Below are 26,082 nucleotides of genomic sequence, written 5' to 3' on the forward strand. Positions count from 1 at the left end.
CTACTCACCGGCTTCCACCCGCGGGGTGCTCTGCAGCAAGGGCGTCCTATCTGAGCCCTCCTCGCCATCGCTGGAGGCCAGGCCCCGAACCGGGGACCTCATGACGCCTCCGAGGAGCAGGCGTGCGATACCTGCAGAAAGGAGAGCGGCGGCCGGACAGCCGAAGGCCTGGGCCGCGCGGGCACGGCCCCGGGCCTGGCACCGCCCCTCGGCTGCGTTCGTCACCGCGGCACCGCCCACAGGCGGCTGCACCGCCTCCTCCGCCGCCGCCATCTTAGGTTCGGGCAACTCTGGAGCGGTTGGGCGGGGGAAAGCAGAATTCTGGGAGTTGTGGCCTGGCGGGGCGAGGTCAGTGTTTTCTCGGCCCTGGGGCTCTGGGCTTGTCGGATCGTCGGTGTTCTGAGGAAAACCCCTCTTGCGCTCCCTTGTAAAGCTTAGGGGCTGCTCCTGCGGGAGCCGGATTGAATGGGACCCTTCAGGAGGCAACGACTTGAATCGCGCATAATTAAGGGGAGGGCTTGGAGCAAATTTAGAAGTGGGTGGTGTGTATTTGACGTTCATTTATCAGTAGTAAATTGCCATGAATATCAGCAATCCTGGTACTATCTACCCGCCCAGCATATTGTCCCGAAAGTAGCTTTTGAGGAGGAAAAAACTGAACGGACACATACTGTTCGTTCCTATGAAATAGCTGATTTTGTGGGTCAAAAAAGCCAATGTTGTCAGTTTCACATGATTCAATTTATAGAATCCTCTAATATGTGTGTGTAATGTCTCCCTAGTTCTAATTCGAATAGCAACTTCTGGCATTTGCTGACTCTGGGAAAGAGGAAAAGGGACCAGTCTGCCTCGGGGGTGGGGTGGGGAATTGGGGGATGGGGCGGTGGGAGTGGGACGGAGGTGGGCCTGCGGTCCTGACCACAGGTTTCAGTTGAGTTGTTATCGTGAGTAATAAAGTCCTGGAGAAAGGAAAAATAAGATGTGGTAGATGACCTTAGGGAGTTCAGTGTAGTCGGGGAAGACTCACAGACCAGTAAAAACCAGGTCAGGGGCTTGGTGAGATCCATGAGGGACCGAATGGGAGGGTTAACCTTACCCAGCACGGAGGGTGAAGATTTCTGAGGTTCTCTCTCACCTCCAGATCAGTAAATGCCAGGAGAGTTACCAAGTGAAAACAACAAATCAAGCCTTGTTTCTGAGTTACTGAAATGACAGTGCAGATTCTAAGCTCTTCAAGGGGGGTAGGGGGTGGGATTCTGGCCTTTTTGGAGTCTTCTACAGCAATGCCACTCAAACTTGACTATGGGTGAAATTACCCCGCAGAGCCTCTTAAAATGCGAATTCGGATCTATCAGCTCTGGTGTGACAGTTAATTTTATGTGTCAACCTGCAGGGTGTTTTGGATGAGGTTAACATTTAAATCAGTGAGCTCTGGCTAAAGCAGATTGCCCTCTATAATGTGGGTTGAATTTATTCAATCTAAGGCCTGAATAGAGCAAAAGACCCCACTCCCCAGCCAAGGGGTAGTTGTCCGGCAGACTGCCTTTACACATCATTTGCACCCAGCCTAGATCCTGGGTGTCTAGGCTGCAGGCTCACACTGCAGATTTGACTTCCCAGCTTTCATAATTGCATGAGCCAATTCCTTATATAACTCTCTCTCTCTCTCTCTCTCTCTCTCTCTCTCTCTCTCTCTCTCTCTCTCGGTTCTGTTTCTCTAGGAAACCCTGACTAATACATCTGGAATGGGCCTGAGATTCTGTATTGCTAAGAAGCAATGAATAACAAGTTTATAGAAGACTTGGAATAAGGATTCCAACATATATGAAAAATTTCAAACCAGAAGAGGCCTCCCCCATTTTTAAAAATATGCTTTTTATTTTAAGAGTTTTAGGTTTATAGGAAAGTTGCAGAGATAGTACAGTGAGTGCTCTCTACTCTTTACCTGTTTTGACCTCTTAAGATCTTACAATACTTTGATATGTTGGTCACAGCTGATTAGCCAATATTGATAGGTTATTAAACTGAAGTTCCTATTTTATTCAGATTCCTTTAGTTTTTACCTAATGTTCTTTTTCTGTCCTAGGATCCCATCCAGGATAACACTTACATTTAGTCATTGTGTCTCCTTAGGCTCCTGTAGACTGATGGTTTCTCAGACTTTCTTTGTTTTTGTTGACCTTGCCAATTTTGTAGAGTACTGGTAGTTTTTGTAGAAAGTCTCTCAATTTGGGTTATTTGATGTTTTTCTTGTAATTGGGCTGGGGGAAGGCTGCAGAGGTAAAGTGCCATTCTCATCCTGTAATTTCAAGGGAATGTGCTGTCAATATAACTTATCACTGATGATTATCACTGGTGATGTTAAGCTTCATCACATGCCTGAGATCATGTTTGTCAGCTTTCCCCCCCTGTAAAGTTACTCCTTTTCCCCTCCTCCCTTTTCAACTTTTTTCTTTGGTAGAAGTCAGTAATGCAGCTTACACTTAAGGGATAGGGGAGTTATTCTCTAAGTCTTTGAAGAGCAGAATTCTTTTGTATGGGAGATTTGTGTATTCTCTCATAGTCATTCATTCATTCATTCATTCATTCAAGTATTTATCTATATTACAGGCCCATGGTTATTTATTTTATACTTTGGGTTATAATGCAGCACTATGTTACTTATTTGGTTGCTCAAATTGTTCCAAGTTGGTGATTGGAAGATCTTTCAGTTGGTTCCTGTGTCCCTTTTGCATGTCTCCATTGTTGTGTTTTGTTTTTATCTCTACCTTACTTTCTGGTTTAGTAAGATGTTTTAAGGGCTTCTCTGTGGCTGTCAGTTGAGCATCTGACTCTTGATTTTGGCTTAGGTCGTAATCCCAAGGTAGTGGGATCAAGCCCCACGTTGGGCTCTACGCTGAGCATGGAGCCTGCTTAAGATTCTCTCTCTCCCTCTGCCCCTCCCCATCTCTCTCTCTCTCTCTCAAAATAACCAAACAGATTCTAGGCTCAGCCTGTATAGCCTCTGCTCTTGCCATTTCTCCAAAATGAATGATGTTAGAAACCAAGATGGTGCTGGATCTTGCTACTGCATTGTCATTGATTCTAAACCCAGAGAAAATACTTTTGTGTTGTTTTATAATGTTCCAGAGGGGCGCCTGGGTGGCGCAGTCGGTTAAGCGTCCGACTAAAGCCAGGTCACGATCTCGCGGTCCGTGAGTTCGAGGCCCGCGTCAGGCTCTGGGCTGATGGCTCAGAGCCTGGAACCTGTTTCTGATTCTGTGTCTCCCTCTCTCTCTGCCCCTGCCCTGTTCATGCTCTGTCTCTCTCTGTCCCAAAAATAAATAAACGTTGAAAAAAAAATTATAATGTTCCAGAGAGAAATTAAAAAAAAAAAAAAAAGCATAAGATGGCATCTTTTTTTGCCCTCATTTCTGGCATTTACTTCCTGATTGCTCACTACCATAGAGGATTGTTGTCAATGTTATTTATTTATTTTTTGGTTGGTAATTCCTTGTTTTATCAACACTCTAAACTGATGCTTTGAATAGAAATATAGTGAAAGCTACATATATAATTTAAAATTTTCTAATAGCTACATTAAAACTTAAGAAACAAAAAAGGTGAGATGAATTTTATACTATATATTATTTAACACATTATATCAAATTTTATCAATTCAACATCTAATCAATATAAAACTATTAGTGAGATATGTTACACTCTTTTTCTAGTACTAAATCTTCAATATCTCTGTGTATTTTGCACTTATAGCACATCATCATTAGGATCAGCCATGTTTCAAGCATTCAGTTACCACATGTGGAGTGGGCACCATATTGGACAGAGCAGCTCTAGACCATATGAGGGTTTATTTTTCCCTCATGCCTTTAATTTTTTTTTTTTTAAGTTTATTGTGAGAGACAGAGAGTGCGGAGGAGGGGAAGAGAGAGAGGGAGAGAGAGAATCCTAGGCAGTCTCCATGCTGACAGTGGGGCCTGAACTGACAAACTGTGACGTGAAGTCATGACCTGAGCCTACACCCAGAGTTGAATGTCTAACTGACTAAGCCACCCAGGTGCTCCCAGAATAATGTCTTTGGGTAGGGAAAACAAAACAAAACAAAAAAGACATCTGGGCAGAGTGCCAAGTTCAAAAGATTTTAGCTGTTTTCCTCCTCCATAAACTGAAGATAATAGTAGAAACAACCTCATAGGGTTTTTGTAAGGATTAAATAACGTAATGCATATACATCACAGTACATGGTAGGTAGCAAGTCTCAATATATGTTAGCTATTACAATTTTTATTGTTAACTTTGTTTTGCAAAATGAGCTTACCCATGCTAGGAACTCCCTTTGACTTTCATTATATCTTTTTAAAAATACATATCACATTCTCTCTGGAGTTATGTAGTTAGTGGTTGGCTGTGTAACTGTCTTAGCTCCCTTTTAAGACTTTGGGTTTCCTAGGAGCTGGGACCACATCTTATTTACCTTTGCAGGCTATGCAGCTCCTAGCATCTGTTCTTTCACTGTGCTTATCATGTTTCACAGTGCCTTATTATTTTGGCCTTGGTGAGACTACTAAGGTGAGAATTACAAGTAGATAGAAATATACAGGGAGTAAAAATTTGAATGGAGGACAATATTTGAACCACTAAATTTAGAAATATTAAACCTTATAACAATTTTTGGATGAACAGTGTGGTCCTATAAAATCATCATTTCTTTTTCCTAGCTTTTTATCTAAAATAAATAATCAGTAATTATCATGATTATTGAATTGTATTGGTAATTGAAATGTTTTATTCAATATTTTGTTTTGTTTTGTTTTGTTTTGCCAAACTTGACAATCATCTGAGAATTGATTTCTGAGGGTTAATTTATAAATTCTCTGTCATTTTATGGGTTTGAATCTCTAGGATTTAGTAATTATTTTCTTTAAATTGTATCACATTATTATTTATAAAGAAACTCTTCACCATCTGGAGATCTTTTCCTCATACAGTTATGTGAGTTAAATTCCGCTAACCATTTTTTTCTCATATCTTTATAACTTATACAAGGGTATCAACTAAACTTAGTGACTTAGGTATAATTATTTAAGGAGGAATGTTAAAATATTTTTAAAAGATATGATTGATAGAAAAATTTCCATTAAGTCTAAGGTTTCAGGGTGCTTTGGTGGCTGTCGGTTAAGCATCCGACTTTGACTCAGGTCATGATCTCATGGTTCGTGGGTTCGATCCCTGCATTGGGCTCTGTCCTGAGAGCTCGGAGCCTGGAGCTTGCTTCAGATTTTGTGTTTCCCTCTCTCTCTGCCTCTCCCCTGCTTACACTTTGTCTCTCTCTCCCTTTCTCTCAAAAATAAATAAATAAACACTAAAAAATTTTTTTTTAAAGTCTAAGGTTTCTCTCCACTCTATTCTCTTCTCCATACTTCTCTTTTTCTTTTCTTTCTTTCTTTTTTAAAAATATTTCTCTCTTACATTATCTTTTTGAAATTCTGATTTCAAACTTGATTACAAGGCTATCATAATCAAAATAGTATGGTACTGGCATTAAAAATAGACACAAAGGCCAATAGAACAGACTTGAGAGCTCAGAAATAAACCTTCACCTATATGGTCAACTAATGTTTGACAAGGGAGCCAAGAATAGTCAATGGGGAAAGGATAGTTTCTTTAATAAATGGTGTTGGAAAAGTGGATAACTATATGCAAAAGAATGAAATTGGACCCCTATATTACACTACTCACAAAATTTAACTTGAAATAAATTAAAGACTTAAATGTGAGACCTGAAACTGTAAAATTCCCAAAAGATCTCCTTGACATCTGTCATTGCAATGATTTTTTTTTGGACGTGACACCCAAAGCATAAGCAACAAAATAAAAACTTAAATAAGTGGAGCTATATCAAACTAAATGTTCTGCATGGCAGAAGAAACAATCAGCAAAATATAAAGATACCCTACCAAATTGGAGAAAATATTTGCAAACCATCTGTCTGGTAAGGGGTTAATATCCAAATATATATGGAACATATACAACTCAATAGCAAAACTAAAACCAAGCAATAGTATTAAAAACTAGACAAAGGACTTGTGTAGACATATTTCCAAAGAAGACATGTAAATTGCCAAAAGGTACATGAAAAGATGCTCAACATCACTGATCATCAGGGAAATATGAATCAAAAAACCACAATAAGATATCATCTCACATCTATCAGAATGGCTATTATCAAAAAGACAAGAGATAAGTATTGGTGAGGATTGGAGATAAAAGGGACTTTCACGCACCATTGGTGGTGGGAACATAAACTGGTACAGCTGCTGTGAAAAACAGTATGGAGATTCCTCAAAAAATTAAAAACAGAACTACTATATGATCCAGCAATCTCACTTCTGGGTATATATCAGAAGGAAATGAAAACACTATCTCAAAGAGATATCTGCACCCCCGATGTTCATTGCAGCATTTTTTTTTTTTTTGCAGCATTATTCACCATAGCCAAGATCTAGAAACAACCTAAGGAGCCATCAACAGAGAAATGGATAAAGAAAATGTGATATGTAACATATATAAAATGGAATATTGAAGTGAGTATGGAATATGAATGTGGAAGAATATGGAATATTATTTAACCATAAAAAGAAAGGAATCTGTCTTTTGTGACAACATGGATGGACCTTGAGGGCATTATATTAAGTGAACTAGGTCACACAGAGAAACACAAATACTGTATGTTTTGCATATATGCAGGATCTAAAAAAGCTGAGCTCCTAGAAATAGTACAATGGTGGTTGCCAGGGGCTGGGGGCGGTAAGGAAAATGGAGATGTCAGTCAAAGGGTACAAACTCCCAGTTATAACAATAAATTCTAATGTAATGTGTAGCATGGGAGTATAATTAATAATACTGTGTTATATAATTAAAAGTTGTTGGGGCATCTGGCTGGCTCAGTTAGAGGAGTGGGTGATTCTTGATCTCTGGGTTGTGACTTTGAGCCCCATGTTGGGTGTAGAGATTAAATAAATAAGTAAACTTTAAAAAAAGTAGTTAAGAGAGTAGATCTTAAATGTAATCACTACAGACATACACACACACAAAGGTAATTATGTGATAGGATAGAAGTGTTAACTATTGTGATACTCATTTTGCAATATATACATGTATCATATCAAAATTGAACACTTTAAACTTATGTATGCTACATGTCAATAATATTTCAATAAGGCTGAAAAAAATTCTTTTGCCTATATCATCTATATGTACCTCAATGTTATCTCTCTAAGATGTAAATCTGATTTTTAAAATTTTAAGTTAAAAAAAAGCCTTTCAGTGGTAGCTTATTGCCTAGGTCTTCACATTTTTTGATTGTGTACTCCATCAATAAAAATTATGAATATGCATCCAACACGTGTATTTTTCTTGATAACACACACACATACACACACACACACACTACACTCATCAAACACTCAAAATGTAAAAGGATGAGAAAAGATAAATATAAATAGATGTTGTGATTTTTCCTGGAATAATTTTACATATGCTCTTGGGTGAGTGCACCCCACTTTGAAGACCACTTGTCTCTAGTATAAAATCCAAATTCTTTGGTATACAACGCGAGACCTTTACAAACTGGACCCTGTTTCTAGTCTCATCTACCACTTCCTGCCATCTGCTCTATGCTTTACACATTGGACTACTCACTGAACCTTATATGTACAATGTTTTTCCTTGTGTTATTCCCTCTACCTATTTGCTTCTTTTGTGTATGATGAGTTATTTGTCCTTAGACTAAAATGTCAGCTTTGATTTCTTAACAATCTCTCCCTTTTCCATTTTTTATTATAGCAAATTGTATTAGAGTTATCTAAGACAGTATGATAATATGTGTCATTGCTTAAGAACAGGAACCTTGTCTTACTTATTTTTCATTCCCCGTCCTAAGCAGAGAGAACAGCTTAAGAAATATTTATGAGAAAAATATTTATGGAGCTTCATATTATGTGAGAGGCCCTTTCCTGGTTGCTATGGGAGTCTACAAGATGTATAAACATGGTTTCTGCATTCAAGGAGTTTTTGAGTAAGATGTACCTCGAAGGAAACATTTATCAATTATCGTCCAAGAGAAGTATAAATATTTCTCTAACAATTATGAAAGTTAGAGGATGTAGTTTTTATTTATATTTTCTAGAGAGCAAGTGGTATATGATTAATATATTCCAGAGCAAGAGCAATAATATTTTTAGGAAGGAATTTAAAAAATGGATAGTCTGGACATACTTTCCCATATCCTGTTAACTTTAGGCAGCTGTACTGTCAGATGTCCTCAGATAGTGATCAAGACGTAAACAAAATAAGACAGGTAAATATGCAGTTTTCTGTCATGTTTATATGCTAGCATGCACTTAATTGTTTTCACAGCAGAGTTAAAATTTCCTAGTGCTTTATAACCTAATAATTGGGTAATTCTTGGAACATATCCACAGATGTGGGTATTATTATAAACATTTTTAAAGAGGGGAATGAATGGATGGCAGTTGAATGAAGTGATTTGTTCAAGATCAGTGAAAGCCACTATTACAATTCAGAGTTATTGCCTTTTCTGGTATTCAAATCCTAGGACCACCAGTCTCCATAATTCCCTTAATTTTCTACATTTTATATGTTAACTTTCCATCTTAAAACTTTTGGGTACAGTTTCACTTAGTTGTAGAAGTCATTTCAATGATAGGTATATAGTATGTGAAGTTGTCAAATGCTGATTACAAATCATATGACATTTTCTTTATCAATCTTCTTTCATTGCCTTGTTGTAGGGGAGCCAAAAAAGCAGCTTTATTAAAAAAAAAAAGCTATGAGTAATGTTGCCTCTGGGAAAAGCCTGTAAAAAGCTGATATATAACATTTAAATACTTGGAAAGAAGATATGTCATAGTTTTATCTCTTTAACTTCAAGGAAAGTAAACCCAATTTTGCAAATGTTGTGAAATATCAGTGGAGCAGATAGTAAATCAGCTGGCTAAACACACAAGAAGCGCAAGAAACAGAATGACCTTCAGAAATAAGCTAAAAGTGCATGCAAAGCAACTTGAAATTGAATGACTCAGGCAGATTAGAAGATTAAGGTTCAAATCTGTTCTTCTAACTAATATGTGAAGCCACAGCTCTGTTGAGTCAGCCCTTCCTGGTAACCCTTTTGGTCAGAATTCTGTCCACACATACATTCATTCTGAGTAAGGAAAGATATACTGGCTTAGAAAATAACTTGTTATTTTATAACAGAAAACAAAATCTGTGATCAATGGAATATTGATATTAATAAGTGTGAGGGCATCATGATAACCTGCTATTAGTACAGCAATACCTTATTTTTCCAAAGGATGTATTTCTAAAGTTTTATACAAAGCCAATCATATTTAAGATGACACATGCAAGTTTGCTATTTTTAGAGAGACTATGATTAATCCTTTAGTCGAGGGATAGCTGAATTTTCATTTTTTATGTATTCTATTAATAGGGAACACTTACTGGTTTTTCTCTTCTAGTAATTTAAGTGGGGAAAAGCAGTTATGTTTAGATTATCTTTCTAAATAAGTTCCTTAGGAGTAAAAATTGCAATCTGCAAATCAGTTGGTGAGATGATTCCAGTTCTATCAATAGACCCCTTTTAATGTTGTGGAAACAAACAAACATACAAAAAAATAGCAAAGAATAGAAATCTAATAACAACAACAAAAAGAAAACTCAATCTGCAGAATGTGATTGATTCAATCCCCAGCCCCAAATAAAAGCCAACAGTAAGACACAAAATTAATGAGCTATGTAGTGCCATCCTTACATATAAAAGAAATCACTTAAACCAGGTCTCAGTTTTAACTTACAAGAGGTGACTATAAAATAATGAGATTTTATAAGAGAGAAATTTAAGAATAGGTTCTTAAGACGGTTTTAGGGGAAAGTTTCCAAAGTATTTTGAGGGATAGGAAAACTGGAGAAAAGCTTTTAAATCTGTTAAAATTTACCTTTCCTTTTACATTAATGTGTCTTTATTTGGAATAAAAATCCCAGTAGCCTCTTGATTTATTGTTACATTATTGCCTGTCATGTAACCAAACTGTTGGCTTAGCTACTGTAATGTCAGCAGAGGCAGACCCCATACAACACTTCCTGGAGGAGGGCATCAGTGAATTGATAAGGAAAAAAGATACAAGGATACAGGGAGTAGAAGGTGGAGCCATGGGAAGGACTTTTGCCTGAAGGAGAAAAGATGATCAGAGTAAGGGCAGAAACTAAGGTTGTTAATTTCTTTTTAAATTTCATTTCATTTTATATTACTTTTTTATTGTATTGTATTGTATTGTATTGTAAGCTCTATGTCCAATGTGGAGCTTGAACTCATGACCCTAAGATCAAGAGTCACATGCTCTACTGACTGAGCTAGCCAGGTGCCCCAGGGTTGCTAATTTCTTAAAACAACCCTGTGCCAACAGTGCTTACAAGTTAGAACCTGTGGTAAAAACACACCTACCACCACTTTGGTCCAATGTATTAGAAAATAGAAGAAACTAATAATAGAAGAAACTAATGTCAGACACCATGGTAACACATATATTATTTAATTTTCAAAGCTTTCGTAGGTTTTGGTAACAATATTCTCATTTTATAGCTAAGGAAACCTGAGCTCAGAGAGAGGAATTTACTTAAGCACAAGGATTAGAATGTGTGTTTGTATTTTTCCAGACCCCATGCCGTCTTCCAGTGGATCATCTATGTAACTTCTCATTCTTAGGGTGCTAAAATTTGCCTGGCTTAGGTGTTAGTCAGTTTTTTGGCCCATCATCTGAACCCATCATCAATGGGAAGGGTCTGAGGATGGGGTTAATTGTTATGCTAGAGGGTGTAGTGTTAGAACTAAGGAGGCTAGATTCTATCAAGTCCACGGATTGGAAAAGGGAACCCCAGAGGATTAGAAGGCTGATAGACATGAATATGAAAACAAACAAACAAACAAACAAAGGTAAAAGAACTTTTAAAGACACTTTGTCCTAGAAAGTACCAAGTGGCCTGTAAAGGATATTTTTGAAAACAAAGCTCAGTTTTAGTATACACATAGAGAGCTGTAAAAAAGTGGAGCAGGTTTGGACTGGAGTAGGTGCCTGTCCGCTGACCTCATTACTTCTGATAGCTTTAATTGTATCTCAGAGTCATTGTTTTTATTGTGGACATTTTCTGATAAGTTAAGGAACAGAAATGAACAAATTGAATGCTATGATGCAGGTTTAAGGAAGTTAACGCTTTTATACCTTTGTAAAGCTTGGAAGAAACTTTCAGTGATAGCTTCAGCTGTGTCTCAGGTTTTTTGTTGTTGGCTTTTTTCTAATTACTTAGGCAAGGGAATGTATAAATTGAATGATGCGATGCAGGTTTAAGGAAAGTCACCTATGTTTGGATTAGTTTGCAAGTACAACATTTGAAAAAGAATACCAGTTACCACCCAATCATTCCCACCCTGTCCGTGTTCATCACTGTGTAGCAGGTGGTCCTATTTGAAAACCTAGACTATGTTCTAATCCAGTCTCCTATGCCCTTTAGTTATGAGGGAAACAGATCAGCACAATCCTTAAAAACATTTTAAAGTACATGCCAAAAATTCTTTTCATTATGAAAAACTTCAAACATGCACAAAAGTAGACAAAATAGAATAATAAACCTCAATTGACTATTTATGTAACTCTGATGATTACCAATATTTTGCCAAATTTGTTTCACCCCAGCGGCAGGGGGTGAAACTCAAGAGGTTACTGTGACGGGAGACACAGACAGAACTGTGCTGAGAGGATTAAACGAAGGGACACAATACGCCTTATCTGTGACAGCCTTGTACGCATCCGGGGCTGGAGATGCCCTGTTTGGTGAAGGAGCAACGCTTGAAGGTAATTACCGTCACGTTTTATAGAAATTCCTGGTTCTCCTTTCCCCCAAAACCATCATTGGACTATTTTATAATGTTTATTTATTTATTTATCTTGGGGAGGAGGGCAGAGAGAGAGAGAGAGAGAGAGAGAGAGAGGAGAGAGAATCCCAAGCAGGCTCTACACTGTCAGTGCACAGCCTGACATGGAACTCAGTCTCACAAACTGTGAGATTATGACCTAAACTGAAATTAAGAGTCAGATGCTTAACCGTTGAGACACCCAAGCACCCCATCATGGGACTATTTTATTATGTATGTATGTATGTATGTATGTATGTATGTATTTATTAAAAAATTTTTTTTAATGTTTATTTGATTTTGAGAAAGAGATAGAGTGTGAGTGGGGAAGGGGTAGAGAGAAAGGGAGACACAGAATCTGAAGCAGGCTCCAGGCTCTGAGCTGTCAGCACAGGGCTGGATGTGGGGCTCAAACCCATGAACCATGAGATCATGACCTGAGCTGAAGTCAGACACTCGACTGACTGAGCCACCAAGGTGCCCCACCACTGGAGTGTTTTTAAGCAAATTCCAGATATAATTTCATACATTTCAGGTAAGGGCTTAAAAAATAATGATGCCATGATCACACAAAACAAATCGTGCAGTAATTCTTTAATATCATCTATCATTCATCCATATTTAAATTTCCTCAGTTGTCTCAAAGATATCTTTTTATAGCACATTTAGTTAGAATCAAAATCATTAAAATAATTTTAACTGAAATTCATCGATATGTGTATATGTCTCTCTTATTTAGAAAATTAATAGATTTTATTTATTTTATTTTTTAATGTTTATTTACTTTTGAGAGGGGGAGCAGAGAGAGAGGGAGACACAGAATCCAAAACAGGCTCCAGGCTCTGAGCTATGAGCAAAGCCTGATGTGGGGCTCGAACTTACAAACCATGAGATCATGACCTGAGCCAAAGTCGGATGCTTAATTGACTGAACCACCCAGGTGCCCGTAGATTTTATTTGTTAGAGCAGTTTTAAGTTTGCAGAAAAATTGAACAAAAGTATAGACAGTTTCCATATTAGCCCCACTCCTCAATCTTGCTCACCCCATCCAGTTTCCCCTATTATTAACATCTTGCACTGGTGCATTTGTTACAATCGATGAACCAATGTATTACTATCAACTGAAGTCCATAGTTTACAATGGGGTTCACTTTTTGTGTTGTACAGTTCTGTGGATTTTGACACATGCATAATGTCATGTGTCCACCATTACAGTATCATACAGAATAGTTTCGTTGCCCAAAAAAGTCCCCATGCTCCACCTATCTATTCCCCGACCCCTCTTTCCCAACCCCTGGCAGCCAATGGTATTTTATTTTATTTTACCTTTTTTTTTTTTTTTTAGTTTTTTAACCAGTGATGTTTTTACTATCTCTATAATATTGCATTTTCCTGAGTGGCATATAGTTGGAGTCATATAATATGAGGTCTTTACAGGCAAACTTCCTTAAGCATTTAAGATTCCTTTACATCTTTTCTTGGTTTGATAACTCACTTCTTTTTATGGTTGAATACTAATCCATTGTATTGGATGTGTGATAATTCGTTTATTCACCTATTGGAGGACATCTTGGTTGCTTCCAAGCTTTGGCAATTATGAATAAAGCTACTATAAATATGTATTGCAGTAATGAGGCATAGAAGCAGAAAAAGGTTCACCTTCAGCCCAGAAGGCTGACCCTGCAGTTTCATTAAGGATCAAATAGGTACTGGCTGCTATATTCTTAAAGGGTCTCATGACTTCCTGTACATTTCACCGATAGTTAATATCAAGCTGAATTATAAGCGCCAGAGAAATGTTGCAAAAGTAGTTTTATAAATAGAAATTCAAAGAAGACATTTATCATCTAATACTCCCTGCACATCCCCTCCCCCTGAGCACTAAGCATATAACTACCAGCTTCACACAGCAAAAGGACAGCCCTTTCTGCCCACAGGTCCTGTCTCCATGCTACCCAAATAAACTAAGTTGCACTATAACACGTCTTAAGAATTCTTTCTTGACCATTTGTTCCCAACCCCACTTCAGCAGGTTTTTCTGTGGACTTCAGTTTTCAGCTCATTTGGGTAAATACCTGGGAGCACTGTTGTTGGATCATATGGTAATAGTATGTTTAATTTTGTAAGAAACCACTGAGTTGTCTTCTAAAGTGACTACCATTTTGCACTCCTACCAGCAATGAATGGGAGTACCTGTCGCTCCACATCCTCACCAGCAATTGGTATTGTCATTGTTTTGGAGTTCAGCCATTCTAATAGGTCTGTAGAGGTATCTCATTGTTTTTTAGATTTGCAATTCCCTATTGACATATAATGTTGAACATTCTAAGTCTCTCTTTTTTCCCCCTCTGTAACAGTTCTATACCTGTCTCCTCTTGTCAAGTCATGGCTTTTTGATAGAGATTTTGTATCATCATCTTCATGTTTGAAGAGAACACATACAAAAGATCGTATTGGATGGAAAGGCTTTAAGATTCTACTATATTTTACATATTAACACTGAAATTTAATATTTTTAGGGGCACCTGGGTGGCTCAGTTGGTTAAGAGTCCAACTCTTGATTTTGGCTCAGGTCATGATCTCACAGTTTGTGTGTTCAAGCCCCGTGTCAGGCTCTGTGCTGGCAGCATGGAGCCTGCTTGGGATTCTGTCTCCCTCTCTCTCTCTTCCCCTCACCCACTTGTGCTCTGTTTCTCTTTCTCTCAAAAATAAGTAAACATTTAAAAAAATTAAAAAATATTTCATGTAGGGGCGCCTGGGTGGCACAGTCGGTTGAGCGTCCGACTTCAGCCAGGTCACGATCTCGTGGTCCGTGAGTTCGAGCCCCGCGTAAGGCTCTGGGCTGATGGCTCGGAGCCTGGAGCCTGTTTCCGATTCTGTGTCTCCCTCTCTCTCTGCCCTTCCCCCGTTCATGCTCTGTCTCTCTCTGTCCCAAAAATAAATAAACGTTGAAAAAAAAAATATTTCATGTAGTGAAAACCATAAAATCTAATGCATATTTTTATCGCTAAACTTCTCATGTCATATATATTTTTTGGGATTGATAAATTGTTATCAAGATGCTTAGTATTTCTATGGAAACTGTCCCTCAGTCTAGGTAAACTTGCTGGTGCTGCTCAGATCAGTTCCTACACATAAGGGATCTTTTAAGTTCTTTATCGCATTGCAAATGATAGGAATAGTTCCTTCTGCTGTCTCCTGACCAGGGTTGATGTATATTAATTAACTTATTAACAGTGTAATAATTTGGATCTTGTGTAAGTTCAAAAGGAATACAAAAACAATACCAAAGCATTGCACAGAAATATACATGGAACTTCATTGTTGCCTAAGGAAACCCTGCATTCTTGTAATTGGATCCTTGAAAATGAATGGAATTGCTGGAGATAGTTTCAGCTATCTTGAGGAAACAAAATTGCACTAGCAATTATTTGCTCAAATCTTAGGAAACTTGAAAACTTTTCTGACAGGAGCTGGAGAAAAGTAGGGAAAAATAAATCTTTTCTTTTCTGATAGTTCATTATAAACCCAGTATGTGTAAAACAAACAAACAAACCTGGGTATCCTGAAAGTAGAATTTAGAAGAGCTGTGTCAGTTGGGAAAGCACATGACTCTTGATCTTGGGGTTGTGAGTGTGAGCCCCACGTTGGGTGTAGAGACTACTTCAAAGAAATCTACAAAAAAAAGAGAAAGGGGTGCCTGGGTGGCTCAGTTGGTTAAGCATCCGACTTCATCTCAGGCCATGATCTCATGGTTCGTGGGTTCGAGGCCCTCATGGGGCTGTATGCTGTCAGCCCGCTTTGGATCCTCTGTCTCCCTCTCTCTGCACACCATCCCCCCGCCCCTCGACTTGTTCTCTCACTACCCCCTTGCTCGTTCTGTCTCAAAAATAAATAAACTTTAAAAAAAAGTTAAAAAAAAATGCTAGTGCATTTCTTTCTCTTTTCTGTAGTAATCAATGGAACAATAGCTGTTGTGGTTTCTAGATATGGCTCTAATTGTAGATTTTTGCTATTCCTCTTTTTTTTTTTTTAAGTTGCAATGGTTTTAAAACAATTTAGAACTGACATGTTTATCATCCATAAAATGGAATTAATACCTGGCTTCAGTTTAATGTCTACTACAGTTTATTGGGTGGTTTCCTGTGCCAGGTTCTTTATCTTTCTGGCTCTTCCCAGGTATTATCTCTATTTGACAGACAAGGACCTTGAGGCTTGGAGATGGTAAGCAGTTTGCTCATGGACACAGATGGTAAGTGTTGAGGAAGGATCTGAACCTAGGTACTACCTTCTCAAATTCATAAGTTTATCTGAAGGTTTAAGTAATATACAAGATGGCAAAATATCCAGAGCAGGGTAGTGTTCCATGAATGCTGATTCCTATCCTCCTAAATCGTGAGAAAAAGAGATGCCCTTTCATGTGTATTTTCCTTTCCTCCCTTTTTTGCACTTAAACATGTGAGATCAGTTTTTTACTAAGCATTATCTTAAACTGGGCTCATTTTAATAAGTGATTTACAGTCAGCAAGTAGAGAAAAACTTTTATGGCATAAAACCAAAACAAAAAGTAAAAACAAACAAACCTCCAATATATGAGAGGGTAGCACTGATTAATTCCAAATTAGAGACTATCATCATCATGGAGTTTTGGGTTGATGATACTTTTTTTTTCCTAAATATTTTATTATGCTTCTCCTAACAATAAGGACATTCTCTAACACAACCTCAATACCATTATCACATCTGAAAATGTTATCAATAATTTCATAATATCTTCTAGTGTCCAGTCCAAATTCACTTTTTCCAACTATCTCAAAGGTGTCTTTTTTTTTATTTTTTATTTTTTTAAAATTTACATCCAAATTAGTTAGCATATAGTGCAACAATGATTTCAGGAGTAGATTCCTTACTGCCCCTTACCCATTTAGCCCATCCCCCCTCCCACAACACCTCCCATAACCCTCAGTTTGTTCTCCATATTTATGAGTCTCTTCTGTTTTGTCCCTCTCCCTGTTTTTATATTATTTTTGTTTCCCTTCCCTTATTTTCATCTGTTTTGTCTCTTAAAGTCCTCATATGAGTGAAGTCATATGATTTTTGTCTTTCTCTGACTAATTTCACTTAGCATAATACCCTCCAGTTCCATTCACATAGTTGCAAATGGCAAGATTTCATTCTTTTTGATTGCCGAGTAATACTCAATTGTATATATATACCACATCTTCTTTATCCATTCATCCATCAATGGACATTTGGGCTCTTTCCATACTTAGGCTATTGTTGATAGTGCTGCTATAAACATGGGGGTGCATGTGTCCTTTCGAAACAGCACACCTGTATTCCTTGGATAAATGCCTAGTAGTGCAATTGCTGGGTCATAGGGTAGTTCTATTTTTAGTTTTTTGAGGAACCTCCATACTGTTTTCCAGGGTGACTGCACCAGCTTGCATTCCCAAGGTTGATGATGCTTTTTGAGTGCATATAATCTAGAGGTAAAGCTATGAAAGGGCCATGAATGGTTCCTATCCCAGATGACTTTGTATGAATAGGGCTCCAGATTTAGGCCTGGGCCTGAAATTCCTATTCAGCACTACTCCAGAGTCTGCCTGGTGGCTTGCTGTTCCCTACAGCTGCTATTTCTGGAGAGACCTGAAGTTGGGAGATCATTCAAGTTTATCCTGAGAGTCCCTGGGTTGGTTCAGAGTAACCTCTTTTCATACCACAGGTCTAAATACAATGGAAAATATTTTGGAATAAATAACCTAATCTTACTTACAGGTTTTTTAAGAAGTAACCTAGTCTTACGTACAGTCTCTAAGAAGTATGAGTGAAAGGTATTTTTAGGATGGCTTTTGTTCTAAGGTTGAGCTTGGCATTATTTGAGGTTATCTTCAATTTTTATTGAAGGAAATTAAAATTCTTTTGTCCACCCTGATGTCTACAGTGATGAATATAAGACTACTCAAGATCAGTATGGTAATCCTAAAATCTCTATGGTCTCATTTTTTGTGTTCTTCATAGCATTCTACAAGGCTGAGCCAATCATCTAACTGTGGCATAAGCTGAGGATACTGATAGTCCATTTCACTGATGTTTAAGCAAGTAACATTGAAACAAATGTTTTATTTTTATTTATTTTTATTTTTTAATGTTGATTTTTGAGAGAGAGAGAGAGAGAGAGAGAGAACACCAAGGGAGGGTCAGAGAGAGAGGGAGACACAGAATCCTAAGCAGGCTCCAGGCTCTGAGCTGTCAGCACAGAGCCCGACACAGGGCTTGAACTCACAAACCATGAGATCATGACCCGAGCTGAAGTCAGATTCCTAACTGACTGACTCACCCATGCACCCTGAAACAGTTGTTTTAAGGAAACTCCTAATTATATAACAAGTATAAGAGTTATATTTCTTTATTATTGGAAACATCTTGCCATAATAATTTTATCAATAACTTTATCGCCATGTCACATTGTAACAGGAATGTCTACTTCCCTTTTTTTCCTTATTTTGACCCAGTAAGCGTGGACTCTGAGGCACAGAAAAGGATGAGGTAGATCATGTGGTGACTCTAGTAACATGTTGCATAAACTGCTATGACCACTAGGTGGCAGGCTGATGCAGAATGGCAGCACCCTGGGTCTCTGGAGGTTGTTAAAAGTCTGGCTACTTCTCTGGCCACTGGCATGGTGGTAACCATTTGCAGCAGGCTTTTCCTAGATTCAGAATGAAAGTCAAATGAGTTCTGGCATGTATCACTTTATGGACCTCTAGTCCCAATTACCATCCCTCCTGATTTTTACTGTTAGACCTTAAAATTTTTTTTCATGTTTATTTATTTATTTATTTTTGAGAGAGAGGGGGGGAGGGAGAGAGAGACAGAGAGGATGTGCCCACCGAGAAGGGGCAGAGACAGAGAGAGAGAGAGAATCCCAAGCAGGCTCCGCGCTGTCAGTGCAAAGCCCAATGTGAGGCCTGAACCCATGAACCATGAGATCATGACCTCAGCCGAAATCAAGATTTGGATGCTTAACCAACTGATGTACCATCCAGGCACCCCTCTGCTTTTAGACCTTTAGGTTGAAAAGAGTAAGAATCCTATTCCAGATAGTAGAGCTGTTTCCTAACTATCCTAATGTGATTTCAGGGCCCCTTACATAGACATCTAGAACTCAGAGGCATTGCTGTAATATTCTGAGCCTTTTATTAAAATTCACATAACCCTGGAATGAAAATGTAAAACACTACAGAATTCGGAAGTGGTGACGAGAATTGTAAAGAAGGGCTTATTAACTACAAGCTCTGGAGAGACACTGCAGCCCTGACAAAATTACCTTTCTTTTCAGTGTTTATGAGATGTCAAAATGTTTCAGTCTAAAGTGGCTTCCAGTCATCCATCCTTGGCTGGGATCCAGTTCTTCTCTTTTCTGCCATACACCTTCCTGCTTAGCAATGGTATTGACTCCCATAGTGGCATTCAGTGTCTCAACTAAGACAGAGCAACTTTTGTCCCCATGTTTCTTCAGATTGGACAAAGTCTATTTTTGGCCTAAACTGATCTGCCTTAAATGATCTCTATGGGAGTGATGTTGTCTGGTTCAGTTACTGCCTGTGATTCTTGAATCTTCTTAGACTCTACTCTCCTTTCCCTCAACTCCTGTGTTTCATGGCCCTATCTCTGGCTCCAGTGCTAACATATACCCCTCAAGAGTGGTAGCTTGTATTCTTGCTCAGAATTCCAACTCTGTCTTGTTCATCCTGTCACCATGTTACTGGCTTGTCTCTACTGCTAGCATCCAAACTTCTTGCCTATACTACTCTTCTATTTCAAGACTCTTGATGCTGTCACCATTGAGTCATTTCAACTCTACTTTTTCCACATCCCTATGGTTACTTGATGGAAAGTAATTAATAGGAAATGCAAGAGACTCTGCAGACAAACTCTTAGAACAAATAAGAGTTCAGCAGGGTTGCTGAATATAAGATTAATACACAAAAATTAATGGTGTTTTTTAAAAAAATTTTTAAATGTTTATTTACTTTTGAGACAGAGAGAGACACAGCATGAGCAGGGAAGGGGCAGAGAGAGAGGGAGACACAGAATGTGAAGCAGGCTCCAGGCTCTGAGCTGTCAGCACAGAGCCCGATGCGGGGCTTGAACTCACAAACTGTGAGATCATGACCTGAGCCAAAGTCGGACGCTTAACCGACTGAGCCACCCATGCGCCCCTTAATGGTATTTTTTATACCGTCAGTAACCCATTAAACATTGCAATAAAAAATACCGCTTACAATAACATCAAGGACTATGAATCTTTAAAATTTTTTTTTAACATTTATTCATTTTTGAGAGACAGAGACAGAATATGAGTGAGGGAGGGGCAGAGAGAGAGAGAGAGGGAGACACAGAATCTGAAGCAGGCTCCAGGTTTTGAGCTGACAGCACAGAGCCCAACGTGGGGCTTGAACTCACGGACGGTGAGATCATGACCTGAGCTGAAGTCGGACACTTAACTGACTGAGCCACCCAGGCGCCCCTGAATCTTTTTTTTCCCAATGTTTATTTATTTTTCAGAGAGAGAGAGAGACAGAGACAGAGACAGAGAGAGACAGAGAGACAGAGCATGAGTGGGAGAGGGGTAGAGAGAGAGGGAGACACAGAATCTGAAGCAGGCTCCAGGCTCTAAGCTGTCAGCACAGAGCCCGATACGGGGCTCGAAGTCACATCACAAACCATGAGATCATGACCTGAGCTGAAACCAAGAGTTAGACACTTAACCGACTGAGCCACCCAGGCGCCCCAGGGACTATAAATCTGACAAAGGATATGCAGACCTTTATGGAGAAAAAGCAAAAAATGTTATTGTAAAACATAAAAACATAAATCTAAAGCTATACCATGCCCATGGATGGGAACATTCAATTTCATAATGGTGTTGATGCTCCTTAAGTTATCTATAGGTTAAATGAAATTCAAGTAAAAATGCCACAACACTTTCTGCCATGGAACTAGACAGACTCTGAAGTCAATATGGAGGAGTAATAGTCAAAGAACTGCCAAAAGCAATTCTGAAAAGGAACTAGGGGAGGTGATTTACATATTAGACATTAAAACTTAATACAAAACTGTATTAATTAAAGCATATGGTGTCTGGTCCAATGATAGATAAATAGGTCAGTAGAAGAGAAATGAGAGCTTAGAAATAGACTGAAGTATTTGTGGCAGATTGATATAAATATATTAGTTAGAATTTCTTTCTGTGAGAGACAGAATTCTCAAAATGGCAATGGCTTAAACAGGATAGATGTGTATTTCTTTCTCACCTATTAATGCAGAGGAAGTGAGGGAGCAACTTTTTATACCACTTCTTATAACTTTTTATACCACTGTGCATGGCCAAATTTCCTAAACTCAACTAATGGCTCAGGATGGTTTCCTCCAGCTCTAGCCAACATGTCTGTATTCCACCAGAAGAAAAGAGGTTTAGGAAGGAAGAAGGTATGTCTCCTCCCTTTGGGGACATTTCCTGAAGTTTGCATACACTACGTCCTCTAACAACTTGTTGGCCAGAACATGGGCACATTCTGCTGTAAGTAAGGCTGGGAAATGTACTTAAGTCTGAATGCCCAGGTTTCCAGTTAAAATTTTTGTTACTATAGAAAGAAATGCAGACAAAATACTGAAGAACTAAAAGTCTGTTCAGGTGGCAATACAAATAAATTAAAGAAAGAATCATTATTTAACCCATTTATTGGGACAGTGGATTCCTATGGAAAAGTAAAATCAGATACCTTCCTCACACTGTATGTAAAGAAAAAAATTTTATGGATTAAAAATCTAGACGTGAAAAAACTTTAAGACTACTTGAAGAAATTATGGGAGAATATCTTTTTGACTTTGCAGTAGGAAGAGATTATTTTTTAACAGAAGGCACAGCCCATGAAGTAAAAGTGTGACAAATTTGCCCATACCATAAATACAAATTTCTGTACCACAGAGGAGAGAATAAACAAAAACTAGAGAGACTGACGGAAATATTTGTAACTTATACATTAGGATAACATTTCAGTCCAGCACACATAAAGTTCCTACAAATCTGTGAGAAAAAGACAACCTAATACAAACGGGAGAAAAGATCTCATGAGGCCATTTATAGAAGATGAAAATTAATATGTGAAGATGTACTCAACCTTACTAGTATGAGTACTGAGTGGAAGGGTGTATTCTAAATGACGATGATGGTTGCTTCTGGACAATGTCAAATATCTAGTGAGGGAGAGGAAGAGAATGGAGGAGAGAACAAAGAGGTAGGTGTTGAACTTGTCAGGAGTTGTCACATAATTTTTTAAGTTAAAAAAAGAAAGGAACAAAGCCAAACCACAAAACCCTCTCAGTTGGGTTTTTCTCAACTTTGCCCACTCTTGGACGAGACACACTGTCTATTTATCCATTTGTGTAGAAATCCTGTAGCTCCAATTCTCTTTGATGCTATATCTCTATGAAGGGAAATGCAGGCATCTTATCTTGACTTTTGAAGAAGAACCCTGCTCATTTCTTTTCTTTGCTCATGCAAAAGGAGAGCATGCCATGTTCCTTGTCTTCAATAAACTTCTGCTACACTGACTCCTGGGGACATACAGGATACCTGAGTCAATTTGTTTTCTCTCTCTTGGCAGGCCATCCTCCCAGCTAAAGCCCAAGAATTCTTGATGAAGTATCCAGTGGTCCTGATCCATGGGTTGTGCCTAGCTAATTTAAAAAGAAAAGGAGGGTCACCTGTGTGGCTCAGTCAGTTGAGCGTCTGACTCTAGATTTCGGTTCAGGTTATGATCCCAGAGTCCTGGGATCGAGCCTTGTGTCGAGCCTTGTGATAGGCCCCGCGGTGAGTATGGAGCCTGCTTAAAATTGTCTCTCCCTCCCTCTGCCCTCTCCCCCACTTACATCTGCTCTCTCTATAAATAAATAAAAAAAATAAATGGAAGAAGTAAAAATTAAAAGAAAAAAGGCAGTATGCAATAATAAATTATTTCAGTAACTGAAAGAGGCATCTGAATGAAGTCCTCATTAATATATGATTTTTTAACATATTGAAAATGAAAATGTCATCTTTCTGTAAGAGACTAGTTCAATGGTGGTAGAATACCAGGCCCTATAGGAGTCAAAGTATATATTTGGTGCCAGTGAAAGCAAGGAATTGAGAACAGCAGCTGTGTGGCTCTTGGGCCAGCTGACCCTGGGAGGGAAGCAGAAGCCAAAATGAGCTAAATATGGATGAATGCACACAGGCTCAGGCTGAGTCCTGAGGTGGGAACTGCATGGCAAAGGCAAGTTTAGCCATTATGGATGAACTGAGTCTAAGATCTGGAGGCAGGTCAGCAAAGACAGTGAAACTAGGCACTACAAACCCAAGGATATGGTTGGCTTCATGACTCATTTCTGCTTTGTTTCCATTTCAAATCATTTTTATTTTTGTACATTGAATACTTGGTTTATATTCTAAATATATTAGAATCAGATTTATATAATGCTATTCACATAGGTTTTATTCTTTTCTGTTATACAATTCCTTTTTCCAAAAATCTGTGATTTGATAAAAGTTCAATAAGCAAACACATTTTAGCACATGGGAGTAAATATATCCTTATAACATCCCTTGAAGCTTGATTGGATGAAACTTATGATTAAACTATGACAGTGGGGGGCAGGGCCCTGGGTGGCTCAGTCAGTTGAGCATCCAAGTCTTAATTTTGGCTTAGGTCATGATCTCATGCTTTGTTTGTGAGATTGAGCCCCTGGTATGGGCTGTGTGCTGACAGCCTGGAGCCTGCTTGGGATTCTCTTTCCCTCTCTCTCTGTCCCTCCCTGGCTCACACACATTCGCACATGGGCACACACTCTCTGTCTCTTGAAAGAAAGAAAGAGAAAGAAAGAGAAAGAAAGAAAGAAAGAAATAAAGAGAAAGAAAGAAAGAAAGAAAGAAAGAAAGAAAGAAAGAAAGAAAGAAAGAAAGGAGGAAGGAAGGAAGGAAGAAAGAAAAAAAGAAAGAAATATTAAAAAATACGACAGTGGAAATGTATGCCGTAATCAAAAGAAAAAATATTGAAGAATGGGTGGAGAACTTGCTTTCTCATTGACCTCAAGGGTGTGCTGGTTTTGTGGGGGCAAGACAGGATGTGAAAGATCAGCTTTCATGTTCTGGACAGGCATGAGAGAGAAGTGGCAGTGGAGAGCTTTGAGGCAACAGTAGGCTCACCATACAGCTTGCCAACCTCGCCCAAGGGGAGAATCCCATGGGGAAAGGCTTGACAGGCTGGCGCTGACTCAGGAATTCCCTCCCACAAGGAGATGAACTGATGGGGAAGGAGGCATTTGGAGCAGTCCAGGGCTGCTACAGCTGCTTACTAGTGCGCTCCAGATCCAGGTACCTTGTACCTATCTTTCCTTCTGTTCTCCTCAGGTGGCTTTCATCCTCTGAGTTGCAAGGTCTGATACCTGTGTCCTGGGCAGGTTGGAAGCAGACAAGCCAAGGGCCTGCTCTCTTGGGGTGTTGCTTTTTTATTCAGGGAGAGAATGCATTCTCTGCAGTCTTTTTTTGGATGTATCGTCGTGCAGAATTATGTCACATGGCCACGTCTAGCTGGATTGAAACTAGAAAGGTGTATTTTACCTTTCCAGCTCTGAAAAAGGAATATATGGCAGAGGGAGTCACTGGATCACTTTCTGGTAGTCAATATACAGTGTTCATTTCTAAGGTTACACAGGTGCCAAAAGTGAACAATGAATATGAAAAGCAAGGAGAAGCCAAGAAGTTAAAATGTTGGTAACAGAACAAAACAAAGTATTAGGTCAATGTAACAATTAACCTTTGGTGTGTATATACTACTGGTGAGGTTTAAAAATCTTGACACATAGTGTGAAAACAATTACATATGCACATAGTTTAAAGATTCAGATAATTCTACAAGACTTAGTAGAAAAACAAAAGAAAACCCAGCAATCCCCATTACCTACAATTGTCTCTTTCTAGAGGAAGTCATTTTGAACTGAGAATTTTCTTTCCTTGCATTTCTAGTTCCGGTTTCATCTTTCCACTGGCTCTCCATCTCTTCATTGAAGCCTTGCCTAAGTATCTTCCTTAGGCTGTGGTAATTTAGGACACAATTTTTGGTCATAATTTTCATTTTCTCTGTGATGATTTTTTTCTGGTGAGTTTTATTAGCTATTTTTCTGTTTAAGTTTTTTCCTTTTTTTTAAAGTCTATTTATTTTGAGAGAAAGAGAGGGAGAGAGAGTGTGCACATGAGCGGGGGAGGGGCAGAGAGAGAGAATCCCAAGCAGGCTCCGTGCTGTCAGTGCAGAGCCTCATGTGGGGCTTGAACCCACAAACCGTGAGATCATGACCTGAACCAAGATCAAGAGTGAGATGTTTAACTGACTGAACCACCTAGGTGCCCCTTAGTTTTTTCTTTTCAACTGATTTTTTTTTGTTTCTTCATATAAATCTTGTTTTGGTACAAAAATATTTTCATTATGGAAAATTTTGAACATATACAGAAGTAGAGAGAAGAGTAAAATGAATCCCCATATACTCATCATTCAGCTTCAACAGTCATCAACTCACAGCCGTATAATTCCATCTTTGCCCCACCTGCTTATCCCTTCCTGTATTGTTACTTTTTGTAGTAAAATATACATAACATAAAATTTACCATTTTAACCATTTTTAAGCATAATGTTCTTTGTCATTAAGTACATTAGCATTGTTGTGTAACCACCACTACCATCCATCTCCAGAACTTTTTCATCTTCCCACACTGAATCTCCCTACTCGTTAAACAATAACTCTCCATTCCTCCCTCTCCTCAGCCCTTGGCAACCACCAGTGGAAGGTACTCTCTATCCCCATAAGCTTGACTACTCTAGGTACCTCATATAAATGACCTCGTACAACATTTGTCCTTTCATAACTTGCTTATTTCCCTTAGTTAGCATATTTTCAAGGTCCCAACCTGAGCATGAATTTCCTTCCTTTTTAAGACTGAATAATATCCCATCGTAAGGATACATCACATTTTATTATTCATCCATTCATCAAGG

At 38.6% G+C, this 26,082-nt stretch overlaps 1 protein-coding gene and 1 long non-coding RNA gene across 4 annotated transcripts in view; one reads left to right on the plus strand and one right to left on the minus strand.

Moving 5' to 3' along the window:
• SLC17A5 (solute carrier family 17 member 5) overlaps positions 1–208 on the minus strand; it is a 50,393-nt gene extending 50,185 nt beyond the window's left edge. Inside the window, exon 1 of one of the 3 annotated variants that reach the window (XM_043591825.1) lies at positions 9–208. In XM_043591825.1, the coding sequence (XP_043447760.1) occupies positions 9–102 (94 nt within the window). In that variant the 5' untranslated portion in view covers positions 103–208. The remainder of the gene's footprint in view (positions 1–8) is intronic. The other 2 variants (XM_043591829.1, XM_043591828.1) reach the window with 2 other exon arrangements.
• A 31-nt stretch (positions 209–239) lies between these two features.
• On the plus strand, positions 240–25,108 carry LOC122489698. Its single transcript, XR_006298972.1, has 4 exons — positions 240–348; positions 6,481–6,584; positions 22,663–22,868; positions 25,059–25,108. It is a non-coding gene; the product is annotated as an uncharacterized LOC122489698 (long non-coding RNA).
• Positions 25,109–26,082: the final 974 nt, after the last annotated feature.

This window comes from Prionailurus bengalensis, chromosome B2, assembly GCF_016509475.1.
Source record: "Prionailurus bengalensis isolate Pbe53 chromosome B2, Fcat_Pben_1.1_paternal_pri, whole genome shotgun sequence".
Classification (NCBI taxonomy): Eukaryota; Metazoa; Chordata; class Mammalia; order Carnivora; family Felidae; genus Prionailurus; species Prionailurus bengalensis.